The sequence below is a fragment of the Sus scrofa genome, chromosome 15 (assembly GCF_054392235.1).
Source record: "Sus scrofa isolate SSC_HxYL_T2T_F1_AM1 chromosome 15, Sscrofa_HxYL_maternal_Yorkshire_Landrace_v2.0, whole genome shotgun sequence".
Taxonomy (NCBI): domain Eukaryota; kingdom Metazoa; phylum Chordata; class Mammalia; order Artiodactyla; family Suidae; genus Sus; species Sus scrofa.
The window spans coordinates 150,429,851-150,451,722 of NC_139397.1; the positions used below are offsets into that span (position 1 = coordinate 150,429,851).

General features: G+C 49.5%; 1 protein-coding gene across 3 annotated transcripts in view; it reads right to left on the reverse strand.

Moving 5' to 3' along the window:
- ASB18 (ankyrin repeat and SOCS box containing 18) overlaps window positions 1-21,872 on the reverse strand; it is a 65,816-nt gene that overhangs the window by 41,416 nt on the left and 2,528 nt on the right. Inside the window, exons 2-3 of one of the 3 annotated variants that reach the window (XM_021075270.2) lie at window positions 4,456-4,578; window positions 260-527 (exon numbers count right to left, since the gene is read on the reverse strand). In XM_021075270.2, coding sequence (XP_020930929.2) covers window positions 260-527; window positions 4,456-4,578 — 391 coding nt within the window. Of the gene's footprint in view, window positions 1-259; window positions 528-4,455; window positions 5,205-21,872 lie in introns of those variants that run through there. The other 2 variants (XM_084998797.1, XM_021075269.2) reach the window with 2 other exon arrangements.

The window sequence follows — 21,872 nt, forward strand, 5'->3', positions numbered from 1 at the left end:
CTCCCGGGCCCCGCGGGGGTCCGGCGGCGGGAGGGGCCCGGGGCGCGGGGGCGGGGCCGAGGCCCTGGGGGCGGAGCCTGCAGGGGGCAGGCGTCGGGGGTGGCCGGGTCCTCCGACTGGGGTCTGGATGGGGTCTGGATAGGGTCCGGGCGCGGAGGGCGGCCTGGGCCGGTGGGGGGCAGAAGGCCGAGGTCGAGGCCGCGGCCGGGGTCCCGGGGCGGCGGGTGCGGGGGGGTGTGTGTGGGTGGCGGGTCCTTACCCGAGCGAGGCGGCCGTGCGGCAGAGGTGCAAGGGCGCCAGGCCCTCGGCGCTGAGCAGGTCGGGGTCGGCGCGGTGCTGCAGCAGCAGCCGGGCGCAGGCCGTGTGGCCGCCCAGGCAGGCCTCGTGCAGCGCGCCGCGGCCGCCGGGGCTGGCGTCCGGGTCCGCGCCGCGGCCGAGCAGGTGGCGCACGCAGGCGGTGTGGCCGTGGGCCGCGGCGATGCACAGGGGCGTGGTGAGCTCGCGCTTGTACTCCAAGGTCCAGAGGCCTGGGGTGGGGGAAAGTGGTGAAGAGGTGAGGTGAGTGGGGGGCACCTGTGCGGGGTCATTAAGACTGAAATAGGGTGAAACCAGCTCTAGAAGTAGGCACCTGGGTGGGCATGTAGGGAGACACTCGGAGATGCTCAGGGTTGGGGACCGAGAAACCCGGTGAGATCCAGCCTGGCGCTGGAGGTGAAAGGGAGGTGGGCGGAGGGCAGAGACATCGAGGAAAAACGAGTGGGGGCGGGGAGCGTGAGAGCACACAGAGCAGAGACGCCCTGAAAAGACAGAGATGGAGACGGAGGGCAGAGACGAAACACAAAGGAGAGACTGAACCCAGCCACAGAGATCGGGGAGGAATTATCGAGAAGCAAGAGGGTTTTCCAGATAAGGGGATGGCTGGGGACTCAGGTAAGGCTCCTGGAGGTACAGCCAAAAAAAAAAAAAAAGGCAAAAAGAAAAAAATTGGAGTTCCTGTCGAGGTGCAGTGGAAATGAATCTGACTAGGAACCATGAGGTTGTGGCTTCCATCCCTGGCCCCACTGAGTGGGTTAAGGATCTGGCGTTTCGGTGAGCTGTGGTATAGGTCCCAGGCGCGGCTCTGCCAGCAGTTGTAGTTCCAATTTGACCCCTCCCTGGGGCTCCTCCATATGCCTCATGTGAGGCCCTAAAAAAAAGCAAAAAAGAAAAGATTTGTGGAGTTAAAAGCTGAACAGACATGAGGGAGGAAAGTAAGCGGTGGGTTTTTCTGGAATCCATGCCCTCTCTTTCTGAGCCAATTTACGCGTGTATCATTAGGAGGAGAAGACAACAGACAAACCGACCCACGTCACCGAGGTGGCTCAAGAAAAGGACTCAGAAAGTTTAGCTGTCTTGGAAGTGGCCGGGTTTCTGAAGCACCCTTTGATGCAGTGGTCTGCATTGAGCGTAATTCTGGTTTGTTTCTTTGCGCTTTTTAGGGTTTTGTGTGTGTGTGTGTGTGTAGGGTTGTTCTTTCTTGAGGGATGAATGGAGCAGGTGCTATACATTTCACTTCTCTGAAAACTTTGGACTTTCAAAAGGCGGGTGGCAGGTTGTTAGCAGCCACGAGCGCTCCTGGAAATGGGGGAGAGCAGTCCCTGGTGAATACACTTCAAGGGCCAGGATCTCACATGCCAGGAATGCCTTCTGATAATGACGGCACAATCGATACCATGGCTGTAATGAGCTGCGAGGAGACCTTTTCACAGGCCACCTCCATCCCGGGACCCATGCTGAGCAGCTTTGAAAGACCACTCCTAATTACCTACCTCCATGCGGTGCACAGTTCTAGCCGGCCCCGCGTCCCCAAGGCCCAGCTTCGGGCTTGTGCACACTCGGTGGGGGGAGAGGAGGCCTGTTGTCCTGGTGGTGGGTGGTGGTGGCCCAAGGCCCTGGTGACATGGACCCACGTGGATGTGGGCTGCCCTTTCTAGGGAGGGCCGGGTCTGCGTTGAGGGGAGAGGACGGATCTGGTCCTTGACAGTAACAGTGACCTACATTTTTGCAGGGGTCAGCTCCTGGCTCTTGATTCCACTCATTTTCCTGAGATAGGAAGTGTACTTACAGAGGGGCAAGGAGGGGAGTACCCCATTTTCTAGGGCGTGATAAGGGCCCAGCTCTACTCCAGCCACCATCACAGCTCTGTTCCCCCACCCACGATTGCCGAGTCTTCTGGACTGGCGGGAAGGGACCATGGGTGAGCATTTGGCTCGGCTGGGGCTTAGAGCTGCCCCCTTCTCCAGGGCCCTGGAGACGGCCATGAGCTCGCCTCAGGCCTCCCAGAGAAGCCTGCTGTCTGAATCAGAACACCTGAATCAGCAATCAACTTCCTATAATTCCGCCCCCCAGTCCAGGTTCTGCACCAGAAGGAACACAGAAGTAAGCTTTTCCCCAGAGAATGCCTCTCCCTAAACGTCAGCTCCTCCATGCTGATGCTCCTTGGACTGCGAGCTCCACGGGGCTGGCATTCCATCGTGTGTGTGGTATTGAGGGGCTGGCTCCTGCGAACCTGTTAAGTGTACCCTCTGCCCCCTGGCTCCCTTCAGGAGGACCTGAATTGGCCCCCAGGAAGTCCTCATGTGACCAAGGGCAGTTCGTGGGGGCGGGGCACTGTTTTCAGACAGGGCTTGGTCATTTCTGCTGCTGGACCAGCTGGGAGGAGGCAGGTGGCTGAACTGAAAGGACAAGATCCAGCAATATCCATCCTCTCTTCCCACCCCGAGCCACGGGCAGTACCAACTGCCGGGGCTCATGTCCCTTCATTGCCCGGATGCCCTAACCTCCTGTGGTACAGGGGTGCCATTGAAAGGCTGCAAACTTAGGGGTGGCAAGATTGAGGGGGAAGGTGAAGAGCCTTTGATTCAGACTGTGAGTCAACATGGATATCTATTTGAAATTGCAATATCTGAGCATGTGTGAGCATGTCCAGGGCTGGCTACAAGCATGCAGTTAAAAAAAAATTAATTGAACATTCAAGCATTTGGCATTCTTGGTTGAATTGTCACCCAGCCCTTTGGAGGAATACGTGCACCCCACGTGGGAGAGAGGGGAAAGATGGGAGACTCGGGAAGGCTCTGGGATGCCTTTGGCTGGGAGGGGTTTCAGCCTGGACTAGATCTGGTTTGCCTTCCCCGGAGCCCCCGCTGCCTCCCTGGCTGCTCTGAGATGCTTAGCCCTTTGATGGGGTTGTGGTTCTCACCCTTCTCTTCATGGGGGCGTCTGTACAGACCGTGTCAGTGCTTTGAAAACCGTCCTTCCTTATTCGTGGTCTGCCAGAGCTCACGAGTCAGGGGCCTGGGGCCCCTGGCCGCTGGCCCACAGACCACAGAATCCCAGAACCTCCTGGTCTGGCAGAGCTGCTGTGATTTCCAACACATGAACCCTCTCGGCAAAGGTGGAGCATGGGGACACACAGGAGGAAGGGTGCCCGGGACCGAGCACCAGCCAAGGAGGCCGAGCCGGGGGGTCAGCAAGTCTGCTCGCCCCGGGGAGCATGGGGGAAGCGGGCATCTCTCCACTCGGAGGTATGTTTGCCAGCCCAGCACATCGCAGCCATGTTCGGGCAGCAAGAATGCAGGCACATAGGACACCTCTAGATCCTTCCTTCTCCTGCCCCTGCTCAGGCTCCCCTGGATTCCAGGTGGAACTTCTCCTGAGAGCGCTCCCTCTGTGATGCTGGCTGGGCCCCAGCTTCCCCTCCAGAGCTGTGATATTCACGGATTCACAGAGGAGGCTTGCCCAGTGCTGCCTGCCAGGGGCCCGCGCCGGGTGCACTGGAAGGAGAGGAGTGCTTTATCTCCTGCCTTCCTGGCTGCCAGAAGCAGGCTTCGGCGGATCAGCTCCCAAACCAAACCTCTTTTTAAAGACAAGAGGCACCTCCAGCATCAGATGGGCACTCCTCGCCAAGTGTGGCCTTTCCAATTTGATCTCTCACATCCATTACCTAAAAACTACCTCTAAACATCGTGCACAAAAGATTTGGTTTGTAGCGGTCTTTGCTCGAGGTATGTTAAATGCAGCTTGTGTGGTCAGCAGTCTACATACTGGTGCTGTACGTTCAGAGGTGTGTTAGTAACTCCTTAAAAACAGATAACCAGGAGTTCCCATCATGGCTCGGTGGTTAACGAATCTGACTAGGAACCATGAGGTTGCAGGTTCGATCCCTGGCCTTGCTCAGTGGGTTAAGGATCCGGCATGGCCGTGAGCTGTGGTGTAGGTCACAGACGCGGCTCGGATCCCGTGTTGCTGTGGCTCTGGCATAGGCTGGCAGCTATCACTCCGATTCTACCCCTAGTCTGGGAACCTCCATATGCCGCGGTAGTGGCCCAAGAAATGCAAAAAGACAAAAAAAACAAAAACAAAAACAAAAAACCAAAACCAAAACCAAATAACCAGGTTTTAAAGGAGCAAAGGTACCTGACAGTCCAAAAGTGCCTGAGGATTTCCCCTGCCACTCCATCTCATCCTTCTTGATCTCAAACACCACGTTAGCATCCTGGAAGAACTGGTCCATGAGGGGCTTGAGACGGTCCATGTCTCCTGTGATCAAGGCAGCATGGTACTCGAGCACGGGGGACCCAGCTCTTGTTTGAGGCTCTTTTTCCATCTTCTGAAAGATCTGAAGTTTCCCTCCAACTGGCTCTGGCCGTCTCTCCATTGCAATGCCGATGATCTCAGAAAAGTTCTCCAGGAAGGGGAAAGATGGTCTTTTGGATGTGAGCTATTTCTATTGTCATTACTCAATTGTTATCCAGTTGGGGCTCGGTGGTGGTGTATTTATAACTCCTGTGGACTCTGATGTGATAATGGTTACTTGATATGACCAGCATCATGTGACCACAGAGACGCCAGAGTGCTCAGCCACCGCATTGTGATTATATAGATGTGAACTCCAGAGACAGACACAGCTGTCTATCTCCAAAACAGCGCTCCACGCGACGAGAGCAGACACCTAAAATAGGTGGGGCTTCTCTTTCCTGCCCTGAAATGTGTCTTCTTGCTTTCATCTCCTCCGCTTCCTTAGCTTCTGTGGCCAGTGGTCAATGGATGTGTCTTTGAGGGCTGTGTCAGCGAAGCCCAGCTGGACACTGCAAATGACCAGGCTCTGTGCAAGTGTTCCCCAGTGGGAGGCTCCATAGGACAGACCAGAGGTTCTCAAAGGCATCATCTAGGGCCCCGGGTGGCCTGGGAGTTTCTTCCAGTTGTTGAGAACTGATCCTGAAATGTACATGCCTTGCCGAAGATGAGAGATGCCACATTTTTAAAAAGTGGATGGTAACAGCTCTTTATTAGTCATTTACTAGTTACTTGCTACAGTGTAGTTCAGAGCTTTATCTTATTGCCTAAAAATTAATAGCCTAAAAATAGAGTTACTGTATGATCTCACCATCCCACTCCGGGACATATAACCACGAATAATGAAAACTCTAATTCAAAAAGATACATGCACCCCAATGTTTTAATAGTAATGCTGTGTACGGTAATCAGACATGGAGGAGTTCCCACTGCAGCTCAGTGGAAACAAATCTAACTAGCATCCATGAGGACACAGGTTCGATCCCTGGCCCCACTCAGTGGGTTAAGGATCCGGCATTGCCATGAGCTGTGGTGTAGATTGCATACACAGCTCGGATCTGATGTTGCTGTGGCGGTGGCATAGGCCAGTGGCTACAGCTCCGATTATACTCCTAGCCTGGGAACCATCATATGCCATCAGTGTGGCCCTAAAAAAAAAACAAAAAAAGACCAAAAAAAAAAAAAAAAAAAAAGACATGGCAGCAACCTAAGTGTCCACTGACAGAAGAATGGATAAAGAAGATGTGGTACATATATGCAATGGAATATGACTCAGCCATAAAAAACATGGGTGGACCCAGAGGTGATCATATCAAGTGAAGTAAGTCAGAGAAAGACAGATGTGACTTCACTTATGTGGAATCTAAAAAAATAGAGATACATACGGAGTTATTCACAAAAGAGAAATAGATTCACAAACAGGAAACAAACTATGGTTACCAAAGGGGAAAGCATATGGAGACAGATAAATTGGGAATTCGAGATTAACGGATACCTGTTACTGTACTTAAAATAGGTAAACAACAAGGGCCCACTTTATAGCACAGGGAACTGTATTCAATATCTGGTAATAATGGATAATGGAAAAGAATCTGAAAAAGAATATTTATACACCTATGTATACGTATAACTGAATCACTTGGCTGTACACCTGAGTTATTGTAAATCAACTATACTTCAACAATTTTTCAAAAAAATGATAAGTTCATTTTTTCTTATAACAGGTAAAACCCCATTCTCACGTATTTTCTCCAATGCTTGCTTTCCCTTGCTAGGAAGTTGGGATGGGCCAATGCAGTTGGGCTACCGGATCCTGTGCTGTGTCTGCGTGAGTTACAACAAAAAATGTGACAAAAAAGGCTGGAGGGAGGAAGGAGGGTCAGGAGGGCACTGCCTGGGCTGGCAAAGGGGAAGCAGTGGGGCACATGCCCAGAAGAGGTAGGCACAGAGACTCCGGGGGGAGGGAGGCATGAATAACTGGGACCATGGGACCTGTCACTATGTGGTGTTAGAGTTGAACAAACTGCAGGAAAAAAGACCCACCATGGAAGAAGGAGGCTCACGGGGCAGCACCTCCTTAGTCATGGCTGGGCTTTATAAGCCCTCTCTTTCCCCATGTCCCTCGTCTCAATCTCCTCTGCTCCCCAAAGCTGCCCCGTGACCCTCCCTTCTCCCACTAAGCCCCTCTGAAGTTTGCGTTGGCTCTTTATTTTGAAGAGTAATCTGTCTGCTAGGGTGCCCCCTTTTCTGAGATTGTCCACAAAAGGGGGGACCCAGCAGAGTACCCTTGATCTTTCTGATCAGGGCTTGTAGTAAAGGGTGGAGGGGAAACCGAATGCACTTATAATTTAATCTAGATCTGTTTTATCCTTACTATAGACCTGATTGGCAGGTATAAAGGTATGTGCAGGGGCTGACCCGAGGCCTAGAGCTTCCCCCAAATGCTAAAACCCATATCTTCCTCTAGAGCAGGGGGCTGCAGGGTTCTGGGATGGGAGAGGTGTAGCCGTTTGTCTGCTCACTTGTGATGCCTTCATGCAGGCATGTGAGTGGTGTTGACTGTGCCTCAAAGGCTGAAGGGCTTACATTGGTGACAGACCGCATGGGGGATGGGGTGACCTGGTCACAACCTGAGCTGGCTGACATGATGCAAGCAACTCACTCAGGGTTTCTCAGTCCTCAGGAAATGGTTGACACCCAAACACCTCACTGTACCCACAAAGCTTCCTATCTATCCCGTGCTGCATCTCTGAGCCTGTGACAGGGAAGCCTGCAGTCCCCGAGGGCACCTTGGTATCTCCAGGTGTCTGAGCATGCTGTCCCCTCATCCTCAAACTCATACTTTCCCCTTGTCACCTGGCTGCCCCACTCACTCTTCAATACTCAGCTTCCATTCACCTCCAAGGCTGGGCCTGTGGTCTGTCCTGGCACCCTGTCCATGGTGCTGGCCCACTGCTAGTTACTCATCTCTGCGCTACTTGGCCATGAGCTTCTGCCTCTTCATCTCTGTGGCTTTCTTAGTACTGAGCATGGTGATTCACTCACCACAGGTCCTCAGTGAAAACAGTTGGAAGAACTAATGCATAGGGCTCTTTGAAATGTGCTCGACCACATGCAAGTTCCTCAGTAGTTCTTCCTCGTATTCTTGGCCATTTGCTGCCTTTTCCCTTAGGAAGAACAATGTGGTGACCTGGACTCTTAACTGGCCAAGAGCAGAGACTCAGGTCTTCAGATCTGTGGGCTCCCCATGCACTGCCTACCTTTCTCCACCTATAAAGATGAATTACCAAATTTCATAAGACCTTGTCTATTGTATGCTCCATGAAGGCTCTTTGAAAACTATTCTCACCTGTTTTGAATGTATCTTGTCTCCGTGAGCAGCAGCAAAGAGAGTTAGGGTCATCAATGGACGAGTAGATATTTTTTTCAGGGGCCCACTATGTACCTACAACACTGCTGGGTGCTGTGGGAAATGCAACAGTGAAGAATATACAGACCATGTTTACAAGGAACATATAGCCTTCATCGGACACAGTATGAGAGCATAGGGAAAAGGCTGAACAGCGACAGTATGGGAACCATTTTCCTCGTGGAATGTCCACTAGAATGGAGTCATTCACTCTTCACTCTTCATTTACATATTCTGCAGTTGCTCTATTCACTTTGGTAGCAATATTAAATCTTCCAATACTCCATTTCTTTAAACATAGCTATTCTACCTTGTTATTTTCTCATACTGATAGTTTGTAATTAGATACATTTATGAAAGACTTTCCATGTATGGACTATTGAAGATCCAACTTGAGCCTGTACTTCACTTTATACCAGAGCATTCTTTTGTACCTGATATATGTTGTCATGGGTTATTTTTAAAAGGGGTGGGACACTGGAGGTGAGTCCAGGAATAAGAGCCATTCCACCCTGTGTTCTGTGCTAAATTTAGCTTTCTAAGTGTTATATTTGTCAACAGCTCCCTAGATGCCCAAGCTTGATTTCAGTGGGTAGGGAGTTGTAGTCCAGAAACAGACTTGGTTCTTTGTGAGAGCTTTAAAAATAGCTCATGGGAGACAGAATTGGTTTTGCAAGTAGGGCATGCAGATTAGTTCAGGAGCATGGCAGAACTGTTGTTATTTTAAAGACCAAGAATAGCTGTCTTTTTTTTTTTTTTAAAGCCAAACAAAATGAAAACAAAAACAACACTCTACAAATGGCTGAAAATCAACCCATTCATTCATCTACCAATTCAATAATCATTTATGTAATAGTATATTCTAGAGTGTGCTGCTAGGTTTTGGGAATTCAGAGACAAAAAAATAAATAAATAACACATTTGCCCTCAAGAGCACATAGAGTCCTGGCCACAGAGCTAGGCAAGAAAAAGAAAGAAAAGGCATTTGAGTTGGAATGGAAGAAGTAAAACTGTCACTATTTGCAGATGACACAATACTATATATAGGAAACCCAAAAAACTCCACCAAAAACTACTAGTACTAATAGATGAATTCAGTAAAGTTGCAGGACACAAAGTTAATATACAGAAACCTGTTGCATCTCTACATACTAATGAACTATCAGAAGGCGAAATGAGGAAAACAATCCCATTTACAATTGCATCCAAAAAAAAAAAAAAAAAGTAACCCAGTAATAAACTTATCTAAAGAGGTAAAAAACCCGTACTTGGAAAGCTGTAAGGCACTGAGGAAAGAAATTGAAGGTGGCACAAACAAGTGGAAAGATAGGGGTGCACATGGATAGGAAGAATCAATATCGTTAAAATGTTCATACTGCTCAAAGCAATCTACACGTTCAATGCAATTTATGTCAAAATACCAGTGGCATTTTTCACAGAACTAGAACAAATAATCTTCAAATTTGCATGAAACCATAAAAGACCTCAAATAGCCAAAGCAATCTTGAGAAAGAAGAACAAAGCTGGAGGTATCACACACCCAAACCTGAAACTATACTGCAAAGCTATAGTAATTAAAACAGCATGGTACTGGCACAAAACCAGACACATAGATCAATGGAGCAGAATAGAGAGCCCAGAAAACAAAAAACCATGAGCACATATGGCCAATGAATTTGCAAGAAGGGAGGCAAAAACATACAATGGGGAAATGTTTCTTCAATAAATGATGTTGGGAAAATTGACAGCTACATGCAGAAGAATGAAACTGGACCACTATCTTACACACGAGAATACAGTCAATAATATTGTGACAACTTTTTATCATGATGGATGGTAACTGGTCTTATTGCGGTGAACTTTTCCTAACGTATTAAAGTATCAATTCACTAGGTTATACACCCAAAGCTAATATAACATTGTATGTTAATTATAAATCAGTAGTAAAAAAGGATCCCATGGAAAGAGAACAATTACCTTAGGACCCTAATACACAGGAGCTCTTTGTCTTTCTTCCCACAAGCTGAACGACCTCCTCTACTTACGTGAACAACACTGTTTCCTGAACCAGCACTCCTGGTTGGGCTCCTCCTTGCCTGCTGAATGCCAATTCTGCCCACATATATTTTGCTTGGATCAAGCCATTTTTAGCTCATTTTTCTCATCCTCACTCTTCTCAGCTTGATTAAAAGGCAATGCACAGCTTTCTATGCCAGCTAGCCCACTAACAACATCACTGGGCAAGTTTGGTAACTACATAAGATGTGAAGGAGTCTATCACAGTTTGTATACCCTTGTTCTGCCAATCTCCTCCATCCCCGCTTCCTCTCTCTCTGGTGCAGCCACTAAAATCTTCCTCCCTGCTTTTCCTCTTGTGTGGTTCCATGCATTCTCAGGCCTCGCCAGTTTCAGCTTCTACTTCAGGGCCTCGCCAGTTTCAGCTTCTACTTCAGGGAGTTTGTCAGGGACATTCTTCTGAACAAATTGGAGCCTTTCTTGAAAGATAGGGGTTCTGAGGAATGAAATTTCCTCCAAATTTAGTATTTTATTTTTTCAGACAGACTTTCAAATGGTGCCCATGTGATGGACGAACCTGGTACCTGTCTGATGCTGGACCACAGCAGAGTACTAAAGAAATGTAATTGCTGTGGCCTTTTATTGCAGAGTGTGGAGTGAACTTAGGGAAAGATAAAAATGCAAGCAGGAGGGGATGATGCCTAACCTCCATCTGATGACTGAATGAGCAGACCGTATCTCTTAATAACTTTCCAGGGAGTCCACAGGATGTGAATATGGTTTTGTAAAGGACATTTCGGGGACTTCTAAGCATAATGTTTGGTCCACAGGAGACAAAAAAACTGGTTCTCCATACCAAGTCTTGTATCGCTCGTAGTTCATAAGATGAAATTTTTGCTTCTGGATCAAATGAGATTAAAAAAAAATCAGAGTTCCCATCGCGGCTCAGCAGAAATGAATCTGACTGGCATCATAAGGATGCTGGTTTGATCCCTGGCCTCACTCAATGGGTCAAGGATCTGGTGTTGCCATGAGTTGTGGTGTAGGTTGGCAGACGCGTTGCTCTGGCTGTGGTGTAGGCCAATATTTACAGCTCTGATTCAACCTCTAGCCTGGGAACCTCCACATGCTGCAGGAGTGACCTAAAAAGACAAGACGAAAAAAAAATCTACTTGAAATGATAATGAGATATACAAATGGTAGTGTTCAAATGGTAATTATTATTTTCATGTGATAGCAGGATCTTTGCATCCTGCCATTGAATGATGGATGGTTTTCTCTTTCTCAGAGGCCTCTGGGGATAAATTTGCCTGATACTCGGTAGAACAGCCCAGCAGAGCCTAAAATGTAGGGCAGATGAGTTTATCCGGGTCAGGCTGCTTACACAGGGCAGCGACTTTCCATGTGTTCCGGTCACGAGGCAGAGTTTCCTGGCGCTCTTCGGAAAGGTCAGCTGTGTGGATTCTTTCCTAGGCCATTGAGCAAATGTCTGCTTTCTTCTGGGGTCAAGTGTCCAACTATAAATGGACACATGAGGGCAGGAAGTCATTCCCCTTGGGGACATCGTGAGATTCTGAGCATTTTCTCAAACATGTCAATGGGTCCTGTCATCCTGGTCAATTTTCTGCTTCCTACATGAATCGTTCCTATAAATGGCTATGGACTGAATCCCATTGGGTCCTTTCCCAACACTCCTGCCACCGGGCACAATAGCCCCAGGTCTTACCGTATATTTACCTTCACACCTTTTTTGATCCTCGCTTTCATTATTTAATTTTTAAATGCCACTCTGCCTTCATCCCCACTCCTTATAGCTTTTTTCTTTTTCTTTTTTGGCCACCCCATGGCATGTGGTGTTCCCTGGCCATGGATCAGATCTGAGCCACCTACAATGCAGCTGCGGCTGGATCCTTCATCCATTGTGCCAGGCCCGGGATTGAACCTGCATCCCAGCGCTCCGGAGACACCACCTGTTCTGTTGCACCACAGTGGGAACTCCTAGCTTTTTTAAATAAAAAAATTTAAATAATAAGCTGGCCAGGTATGTAAAGCTCTGCTTTTAAGGGCTCCTGGACCCATCCACCCATCCACCAGAGTTAGTCACGCAGACATTGACATAAAAAATGTTAAAGTGTCCAAACCTCCCCTCCAAACATCTCGTTTAACAACCCATTAAAACATGGCGCTTCCTCAGGTCAAGCGCATCATTAATAATGACTTAAATCGTCGGGACTGATTTTCCCCAGCCCGGTGCAGATCCTGGAAAGCCACAGAGTCCCTTCTCATTCTGAAGGTCATTTCAGCCAAAGGTCAAGTGCAGCTTCCATCCATCGCCCAGGAGGGCTGTTGGGGAGCTCAGAGGCGAAGGTGCCCTTGAATGCTGCCATCCACTGTGGCTTAGACCCAGCAGCCTGGTCCTTGGTGGGCACAGTCACAAGCACTAGCCCTGGAAGGACATTTATAGACTCCGGGGACAGTGCTGGAAAGCATGTCATTGAGTCGTCCCCTGATAAAGGTGGTGAAGTTTCTTCACAACTGTCATGGGGATTTAATTACATGATAAAATTGCAGCTCCTGCCTCTTGAGACAAATTGCATGTTCAGACTGATTGTTTTTTATGAATCTCACACAGGGAGCAAAATACTTCTCTCTTGAAGTTGGTTTGGTCTGATTGTTATGCCCCAGCACCCTTTACATGCCTTCTAGAAATGAGAAGTTTACGGTCCCGTACTTGGCATGTGGGGGTGGGCGCCCAGCAGAGTCCTTGGTTACTTTGCATCTCTGCACAGAGAAAAGGGAGGCCAATGATGTCTGATGGATTTAAAGTCCATTTTCCTGGGAGGTCCTGTTGTGGTGCAGCAGAAACAAATCTGACTGGTATCCATGAGGATGTGATTTGATCCCTGGCCTCGCTCAGTGTGTCAGGGATCCGGCTTTGTCGTGAGCTGTGGTGTGGGTCACAGATGAGGCTTGGATCCTGCGTTGCTGTGGCTGTGGCATAGGCCAGCAACTGTGGCTCCGATTCAACCCCTAGCCTGGGAACTTCCCTATGCTGAGGGTGTAGGCCTAAAAAGCAAAAAGCAGGGAAAAAAAAAAAAAAAAAAGGTCCATTGTCCTTATTTTTTTCTTTGCCAAAAATGAGAGCTTTGAATTTCCAACAGAAAGACAGGCAAAAGGCATGGTAAGAACTGTAAAGGACTCCTAAGCATATACGCAAAATCCGATTTCACTAATTTAGGATGCAAGTTAACGTCAGAGGTCTTTTTTTGCCTATTGAATTGTGAGTTTTTTTTTTTTAATTGAGTTTTGGGAGAGTTTAGTGAAACCCATACTTTCAGAGTTTGTGGAAGGGTGAGTTTCTATACCACTTGGAAGTATTTGATATTGCATGTATGTGTATAGGGCGTTTTTTGGGCACTAGAGGCCTATGGCGATGCCGAGTAGAAATCCTTGCCTTTAGGGAGTAGAGGGAGATGAGGCAGCCATTCGTGGGCCGGTGGAATGAGGTCATCACTTGCTAGGGGTACAGGTGTGATGTGAGAGCGCGTCAAGTAGGGCGTCTGAGAGACAGGAAGTGGGGAGGTCGGGCCTCTCTGGAAAAGTTGGCTCACGAGGGGGTCTGTTTCCTCCTCTCGGCCTGTGCTGGCAGATCTGTGTCCCGTTATCCTGGGCTGAGAAGAAGGCAGGCTATCTGGCCTCAGGGCTGTGTTGGGGCCACAGGTGCTGTTGGGGAGGTGGGTGCTCTGGAGCCCAGGCAGTGAGCAGGCAGGCAGAGCGGGGCTCTGGGAGGAAACAAGCCGCAGACAGCAGGTCTGAGGGATCATAGTTGAGGGGCGAGGCAGGGCTTAGATGTTTGGGGACACAGATATGTGCTGCCCAGATGCCACTGTTGGGAGGACTTGTCACCCTGCCTGTCGGCTCCTTCTGGGGAGAGAGCCACCTCCCTCTGGAATAGGCTTCCCAACGTGGCAGATTCCCCTGACTGATCAGGTGCCAGGAGACAAGTCCTGCCACTGTGACCCCAGGTGGGAAAACGGTGACACACGTATCAGCTCCGAAGCTCCCCTGGGGGCTGAACTTGCCCCCAGCCACCCCCTTTGCAGGTGTGGATTCCCAGCCAGTATCCTGCAAGGCAAGCCCCACCCAGCACGGGACTGTGCACCCCAAGGCCCCTGGGCCACCTGGAAGGGCAGGTGGGTGGGAAGTCAGAGCAGTGAGACAGGAGAGCTGACAGACGGCCTGCCCCAAGGCCAGGAAGGGCAAAGGGGGGTTGGGGGTGTCATTGGTTTGGACCAGCATGTCTCAACCACCTCAGGGGAAGGGCCAGGAATTTTTTTTCTTCCCAATTTGTCACAGAGTGATTCTCTCTCAAAATACAATTAAAATTAATTACAAGATAAAATAAAATGGAAAAAAGGCATAATTACAAGTCCAGTAATCACACATGTGGGTGTTACATTAATTGTCAAATTGCCATCAATGTTTCTAAATGTTTACTGTCAATTTTCAGGGCAAACCCATGCAGAGCAGCCCCCACCCCCCACCGAGCCCTGAGTGGCACTGTTGTCATCTGGAATCACTGGTGTACAGGGTGGGTGAAGCTATGCAGGGAGAGAGGGTGGGGTGAGTTTGTTCACAGCACAGCTTTTAAGCCCTTGGACACTTGCTGTAGAGTTGAACGCTGTACTGCTGGACAGGGGTTGCCAAGCCATTTTTGTAATGGGCAGAGTAGTAAATATTTCAGGTTTTGTAGGTCATGTGGTCTTTGCAACAACTCCTTAGCTCTGCCATTATAGTGTGAGAGCGGCCATCAACAATACGCAAATGAGTGGGCATGGCCATGTTCCAATAAAACTTTATTTATAAAAACAGGTAGCTGGCCCTCGGACACAGTTTGCCAACCTTGGCTCTAGTCGGGGAGCAGCGGCAGGCTTGTGGGAAGGAGAGTTACACACGCCTCCAAACAGGGAAGGGCTTCCACATCCCTTTGTCTGCAGATCTTCCCCATCCCTCACTTCAGCGAAGCCTGCTCTTTATTCTCAAGGCAAATTTGACTCAACAATCATCAGTAGAGCATTTGGGTACCAGGCACACATTGGTTTCCTTTCTTTTCTGTCTCTCCTGCTTCGGGTTTGCTAAACTTCTTGAATCTGCAAATTTATATCTTTCATCCACTTTGGGAAATGTTTGGCAATTATTTCTTTACATGTTTTTTTTTTTTTTTTTTTCCTGTCTCCATTCTCTTTCTCTTCTTTTTCTTGGACTCCAGTTGAATGTGTCAGATCATTTATATCGTCCCACTGTCCCTGTTCATTTTATTTCAAATCATTTTACTTTCTGTTCTTCAAAGTGGATACTTTCTATTGATCTGTTTTCAAATTCACTGACTCTTTCTTCTGTCACCTTCAATCTGCTGTTCAGCCCATGACTGACTAGAACAAGGCCAGCCCTGGCTTCCGGGGAGGTGGGGAAAGGTGGTGTTTTTTCCAGCTGGGTGCACTGTATTGCCATAGGGACTTAAGTGGGAAGGAAGTGGCAGCTAGTCATATCTCTTGGCACGAGTCTCTCCATCTGGAGCCTTTCCACATGTGTAAGAGTTTCTTGTTTTTCCAAATTAGATGATCTCTGTCCAATGCTGAATGGCCCCTCTCTGCTTTTCCAAATAAATGTTAATGCCTATGTTGAGATTTTATGGCCGCACATGATACAGTCCTAACTTGCTTGCTGGGACACCCCTCATCTCCTCTGGTTTATGCACCTCGTTTCCAGCCAGGTCCTGCTTCCTGCACAAGGTGGGCTGTGTGCTCCGCATCCACGTCTACCCCCCATGTTCCCTCTGTCTGAATTCCCTTCCTTCCCATTGCAACCTCTCAAGAATACGTTCATCTTTCAAGGGCCAACCCAGGAGATCTTTAGGGTCCTCCATATCCTATTTGGTCTATTAATATTTATCACTCAGCTATTGTGTGCCAGGATATGGTGGCTAGGACAAGCTCAGTCCCTATTCGATATCCAGTGGCTGAACTTGGTATTTGGTACCAGGCTATATAGGTCGTGCATTTGCCATTTCCAGTTAGTTTCTTGGAAATGTTTGTCCTAAGCAGGGCACACCACTGCAGGAACATCTGTCATCCTGGAAAGGTAGAAAGCCTCTTCTCTCTTATCCTCATTTCTTTTTGTTCTTTCAAAACTCTCCAGTGTGCTGGGGAGTGATGCTAATAGAAGTATGTCATCAGCATACATTATTTCTTTATTAGCCTGTTTCTCAATTTTGATTCTGAAAATATCCTGATTTAGTCTAATTGCAATTTCACTGTGTTCCACAGGCAGTGATGGTTCATACTGGGGGGGAGGGCCGGGAGCGGGTGCTGAGACGACCCTGTAGGATTTTTCTTCCTGCGCATATGTAAGCTGGACCACTAGCTCTAAGGCATATATCTCATCTCACCACAGCAATTCACCTGCTTCTGGGAAAAAAAGAGCTTAGAGTGTGTGTCTGGTGGAAAGCAAAGGAATATCTTCATTCCAGGTGGTGGGAGAAATTTTTCTGTAGCTAAAACAAGGGCTGCTGCTGGAGCCATTTTATTCCTAAATAATTTAACTATATTCAAAGATAATCTGATGTTATTGTAGGAAAGTGTATTTCTAATAAATTCCACTTGATCTGGGTGAATCAATTCAGGCAGCGCATAATTGAGTCTGTTAGCAAGGACTTTAGCAAGAATTTTGCAATCAGCGTTAATTAAGAAGATGGGACAATAATTTGTGCATAATTCCGGATCTTTTCCTGGCTTGTGAATCAAAGTAATAAGAGCAATGCTCCGGCTGGTGGTGGGATAGTGTCATTAGGTGCTGATTTATAAGTACTTAGAAAGGTTTAATTTCATTTTGCTTCGAGCAGGGTCTCCCTGCCCCCACACGCTCTGATCAGGGTTGCAGCCGAGATGGCAGAGTCCTTTCCTCCCCACCTTCCCTGTCATCTCTGACCTCCTGCTTCCCATTTTTGTTTTTATTCTGCAGCCAAGCACCCCGATCATTCATCCGTATTTTTCCTTAATACTCTTATTTGAATTATCTGAAGCAAGGGACTCCAAGCTATTGATGGTGTGTGTGTGTGTATGTGTGTGTGTGTGTGTGTGTGTGTGTGTGTGTGTATGTGTGTGTGTGTGTGTGTGTAATGTAAAGTCAAAAGGTTGTACACAGCTTCAGTGGGGACATTTTTTCATGGGTCTTCCTGCGACCCGTCTCCAGGTAGGTTTGCATCAAGGACCCATGACTACACGTCAGGAAACACACCCAGTTTGGATGCTGCTCTTCACTGGTGATGGACCATCCGGGGAGGCTCCTGAGCCTTGGTGTCCCCACCTGTGAAGTGCAGCCATAGGCCAGTTATAGGCATGTGGCATCCCAGGAAGAGCACTGGATTTCCAGCTCCTCCAGCTGTGGGGCTGAGTTGTGGAACTCAACCTCTCTGAGCCTCGTTCTCCTCAGCTGGGAGACGGAAAGACAGCAGGACGCACATGAAAGAAGTCCTCGCTGGAAGGAAGTGTGCTTCCTCCTGCTCGCCTCCACTGGGGGCTGTTCTGGGGCTAACGTGCTCTGGTCCGTGGGCTGCTGGCTCCAGGGCCAAGCTGTTGCTGTTAGTCAATGGGAGCTCATCCACCTGTCTCCCACCAGCCTTCTAGGTGAGACCTTCCCTGCACATCTGGCCTGGAGCCAACGAGGTGAGGCCGGGTCTATACAGGCCTCTGTTAGGACTCTCCACACCCATGAAGGCAACAGGGCTTTGTCAATATCATCAAACACAACTTCCTGGTCTAGAACCCTCCTGAGTCCCATTTGGAAACACCCTAAGAGAGGACCTCACCAACCCCCTTATTTTTTTGGCCACGCCCACAGCATGAGGGGGCCAGGGGATTGAGCCTAGACCACAGCAGTGACATCGCTGGATGCTTAACCCACTGAGCTGCCAGGGAACTCCCCAACCCCCCATTTTTAAAGGAGGAAATTAGGGTTCCGAGAGATGGGCTGAGAAGCACAAGACCACACAGGGAGTGGGGAGCCAGGGGCACGTACCCAGGGCACCTCACCAGGGGTTTCTAGCTGCCAGCAACACACAGCAATGCAAGTGTCATTGGGTCACATGTGAGTCCTCTAGGGCAGTAGCTGTCTTTTTCTTTTTTTTTTTTTTTTTGTCTTTTGTCTTTTTCTTTTTTTTAGGGGGAGGTTCCCAGGCGAGGGGTCAAATTGGAGCTGGGGCTGTCGCCTGTACCACAGGCACAGCCACGCAGGATCAGAGCCTCATCTGCAAACTACACCACAGCTCATGGCAACACCAGATCCTTAACCCACTGAGCGAGGCCAGGGATGGAACCTGCATCCTCATGGATGCCAGTCAGATCCGTTTCTGCTGAGCCACGATGGGAACTCCGTGGAGCTGTGCTGATTTAACTGACATTCAACTGTTGGGTTTTCCATGGACAGTGTTCCCTTCCACGCACAGGGAAGAAGGGTGTGGATGCATCCTGATGACATGGTGTGCTGAGCATCCAGCCTTCAATGCTGTTGGCCGAATCATGCCAACGGACTCCGCTTGGCCCGTGACCATCACACATTCACCCACATTCCTTCGCCACCCATACGTGCTGCTGGGTGAGATCTCTTAATAAAAAGCCAATTAGTATTTCTTTAACTTGCCTCCAGATGCTTAAATACCATTACTCCAAACACAACATAATGCTTCTAGTTTTCTATTTCAATCAAGAATTCAAGTAGCATCTTGACTTGTATATAATATATCAGCAGCAAAATCATGGAATGCTGACATTCTTAATAATAGCAATTAGTAATCAGTTGTTTCTTAAGTAGTTTGATTACTCCAGCTACCAAATTGTACAGTCGACGCGTTTGGGGGCAAGTGGGGTCTCACCGCCCCTCCCCCGCCATCCTTCCTGCCTCCCCATGTTCTCACCGCTTAGTGAGCTGGTAGGCATTGCAAAGAGGCGAGGACGAATAATGCAGTTATGGCTGCTATTAAACAGGAGACACTTGGCTTTAGCAGAAAGCGGAATCAAATATTTCCTTGCAGAAAGACTCACCCAGACCGGGTCTGCGGAAGAGGAGTCTGCGTTCACTCAGCTGGACGTTAGCCAAGGAGCTTGGACTCAGAGTTCGAGCCCCTCTCAGAGCTAAGACCCTGTGCCAGGCTCTGGATACCAAGTTCCAGGCAAGGGTCTTGACCTTGAGGAGGTCCTTTTGGGTCTGAAATGGCCAGTGGGTATAAACATTAGCCCCCCAGCAAGGCTGCGTGTTGCAGTAACTGCTAGAGCCCGAGGGCAGGGGCTCCGTGGAGGGAGAAGGAGGGTCCGTGGGTGGGGGAAGGGGCAGAGGAGACCTTCCAGCAGAAGCGGGGCTCTGGAGGGAGGTGGGGATGCTAGGTGAGCCAGGAGGAGGCAGAGGAGGCCCGCACAAACCCCGGGAGGACGTGGGTGTCATCCTGGAGGGGGGGGTCGCCTTGGGATGGGGTGAGTGGGACAGAGGGGGTTTCAGATTGTGGGTGAGCTGGGCGCTCCGCCCTATTCCACCCCTCCCCCCCACGGGATTGCTGTACCCCAGCCCTGGGATGGCCTCCCTGGCCCCTCACAGTGGGGCGTCTGAGTCAGACTAGGAGGCCTGAGCACCCGTTAGAGCCCGCAGGCCCTGAGCAGCATCCACAGGGCACCCCAGCTACATCTTTGCAGGAGAGCAGGTGGCTTCACAGGGCACAGCTGAATTGCCTCTTTAGGAGAGTCCTGACTTTGGACTGCTCCTCCGCCTCGTGGCCGTGCCTGAGGGTACGCTCTGCACTCTGCCCCCGTACCTGCCACGGCTGATTACAAACTTTTTTTTTTAAACTATAGTTGATTTACAATGTTCTGTCAATTTCTGATGTACAGCAAAGTGACCCAGTCACATCCCCCCCCCACACGCACATACACTCTTTGTCTTACGCTATCTTCCATCATGTTCCATTACAAGATACTGGATAGAGTTCCCTGGGCTGTACAGCAGGACCTCATTGCTTATTCACCCTCAGTGTCACAGTTCGCATCTACTAACCCCACACTCCCCGTCCATCCCACTCCCTTCCCCTCCCCCTTGAATCTTTAAGTTCCTTCGCCCTCTCCCCTCCTCAGGGGAGCACACGTACACCCTCGGGCTTCTCCAGAATAAGTCACTCCCACCGCCTCCTCGGCTGGTACCTCTTTTTCCCTGTGCTTTCGCTGTAATGCCGATATGGATGCACAGAAAGACCATTATTTTTTCTGTTCTTTTTGGTGGGAGAAATAAGGTCACAGATGAGCGTGGGGATTTCACTGAGAAAAGCAACATCCTTAGAGGTTTCCATTGACAAGCAGAGAAAATTGTTACTTTTTTAATGTTTGCTTTGTAGGGCTGCACTGGTGGCATGTGGAGGTTCCCAGGCAAGGGGTCTAATCAGAGCTGCAGCCGCAGGCCTACACCACAGCCACAGCAATGCGGGATCTGAGCCACATCTGCAACCTAGACCACAGCTCATGGCAACGCCAGATCCTTAACCCACTGAGCGAGGCCAGGAATTGAACCTGCAACCTCATGGATACCAGTCAGATTTGTTTCCACTGCGCCATAACAGGGCCTCCCAGAAAAGCGTTACTTTTTCTTTTCTTTTCTTTTTCCCCCCACACCCAAGGCATGCAGAATCTCCCAGGCCACAGACTGACTCCTCACCAAAGCAGTAACCAAAGCCACAGGACTGACAATACCAGGTCTGCACCCCCTGAGCCACCCGGAACTCTTTTCTTTTTCTTATTTTTGCAAATTGTCATCTTTTGCGCAATACTCAGAGTCCTATCAACCAGGGTTGTCCTTGGGTTGGACAATTTTCCTCTTTTTCCCCAGAAGCGCCTTTTTGGCGCGACCCTCGCACACGCCTCTCCTGGCCCTGGCGGCCCCATCTTCTTGCTCATTACATCCTCTCACCCTCGCCTTCCTCTTCCGGACAAGGGACGTTATTCCCAGGCTTCCTCCCCAGGGGAGGTGGCATTTCAAGGCACTGGCACAAGTTCTGGCCCCCTTCACGCACTCCAAAGACCCCACGGGTATGTCTGAATGCAAGCGGCTCTGTTTCTCTCAAGAGTGTTCCCCGAGGTCTCATAATTACCCCGAGAAAGAGCCCACTTACTCCCACACTCAGAAGAAAGGAAGCCTCGCTCCGTTTTAAGCTTGAGGCCGTGAGACTCTGGGATCATGGCCTCAGAGGAGCCTGGAGATGAAAGGGACCTCAGCAGTGATCCAACCAGCGTCGCCCAGAGAGCATCTGCAAACTACCCGTCCCCCGGCGGGTGAAGCCACAGTGAGCTGTAACACGCCTTTGCGCATGGACCACTTCCCAAGTGCCCTCCCGCATGGAGCTGTGCTCAGGGACCTCTGCGTGGGAAGTACGGATCCAACCGAATCACATGCACTAGTTATTAAGTAAAAGCACTGGCCCAGAGAGGGAAAGTGACTTCCCTGAGGTCACACAGCTTGGCGGTGGCAGAGCCCAAGCTTCCCTCTGGAGCATCTCCCTCCAAGGCTGAAACTTCTTGAGGCACCTGTAATGACATGGGCTCTAAACTCCTGGGAGCCGGTCATGTGGGTTATCCCTGTTTCAAGCCTCTGCTCTCCATACTGCCAGGCATGCCCAGAGGCTCAAACACAGTCATAGGTCTCTCTGATTTCTGTCCGGATGGGTGGCACCATCTTCTTCGTGCCACCAAACCCTTCCCAGCGGTTCTCAGCTTTGTCACTTACCTTTGTGTCCATTCCACTC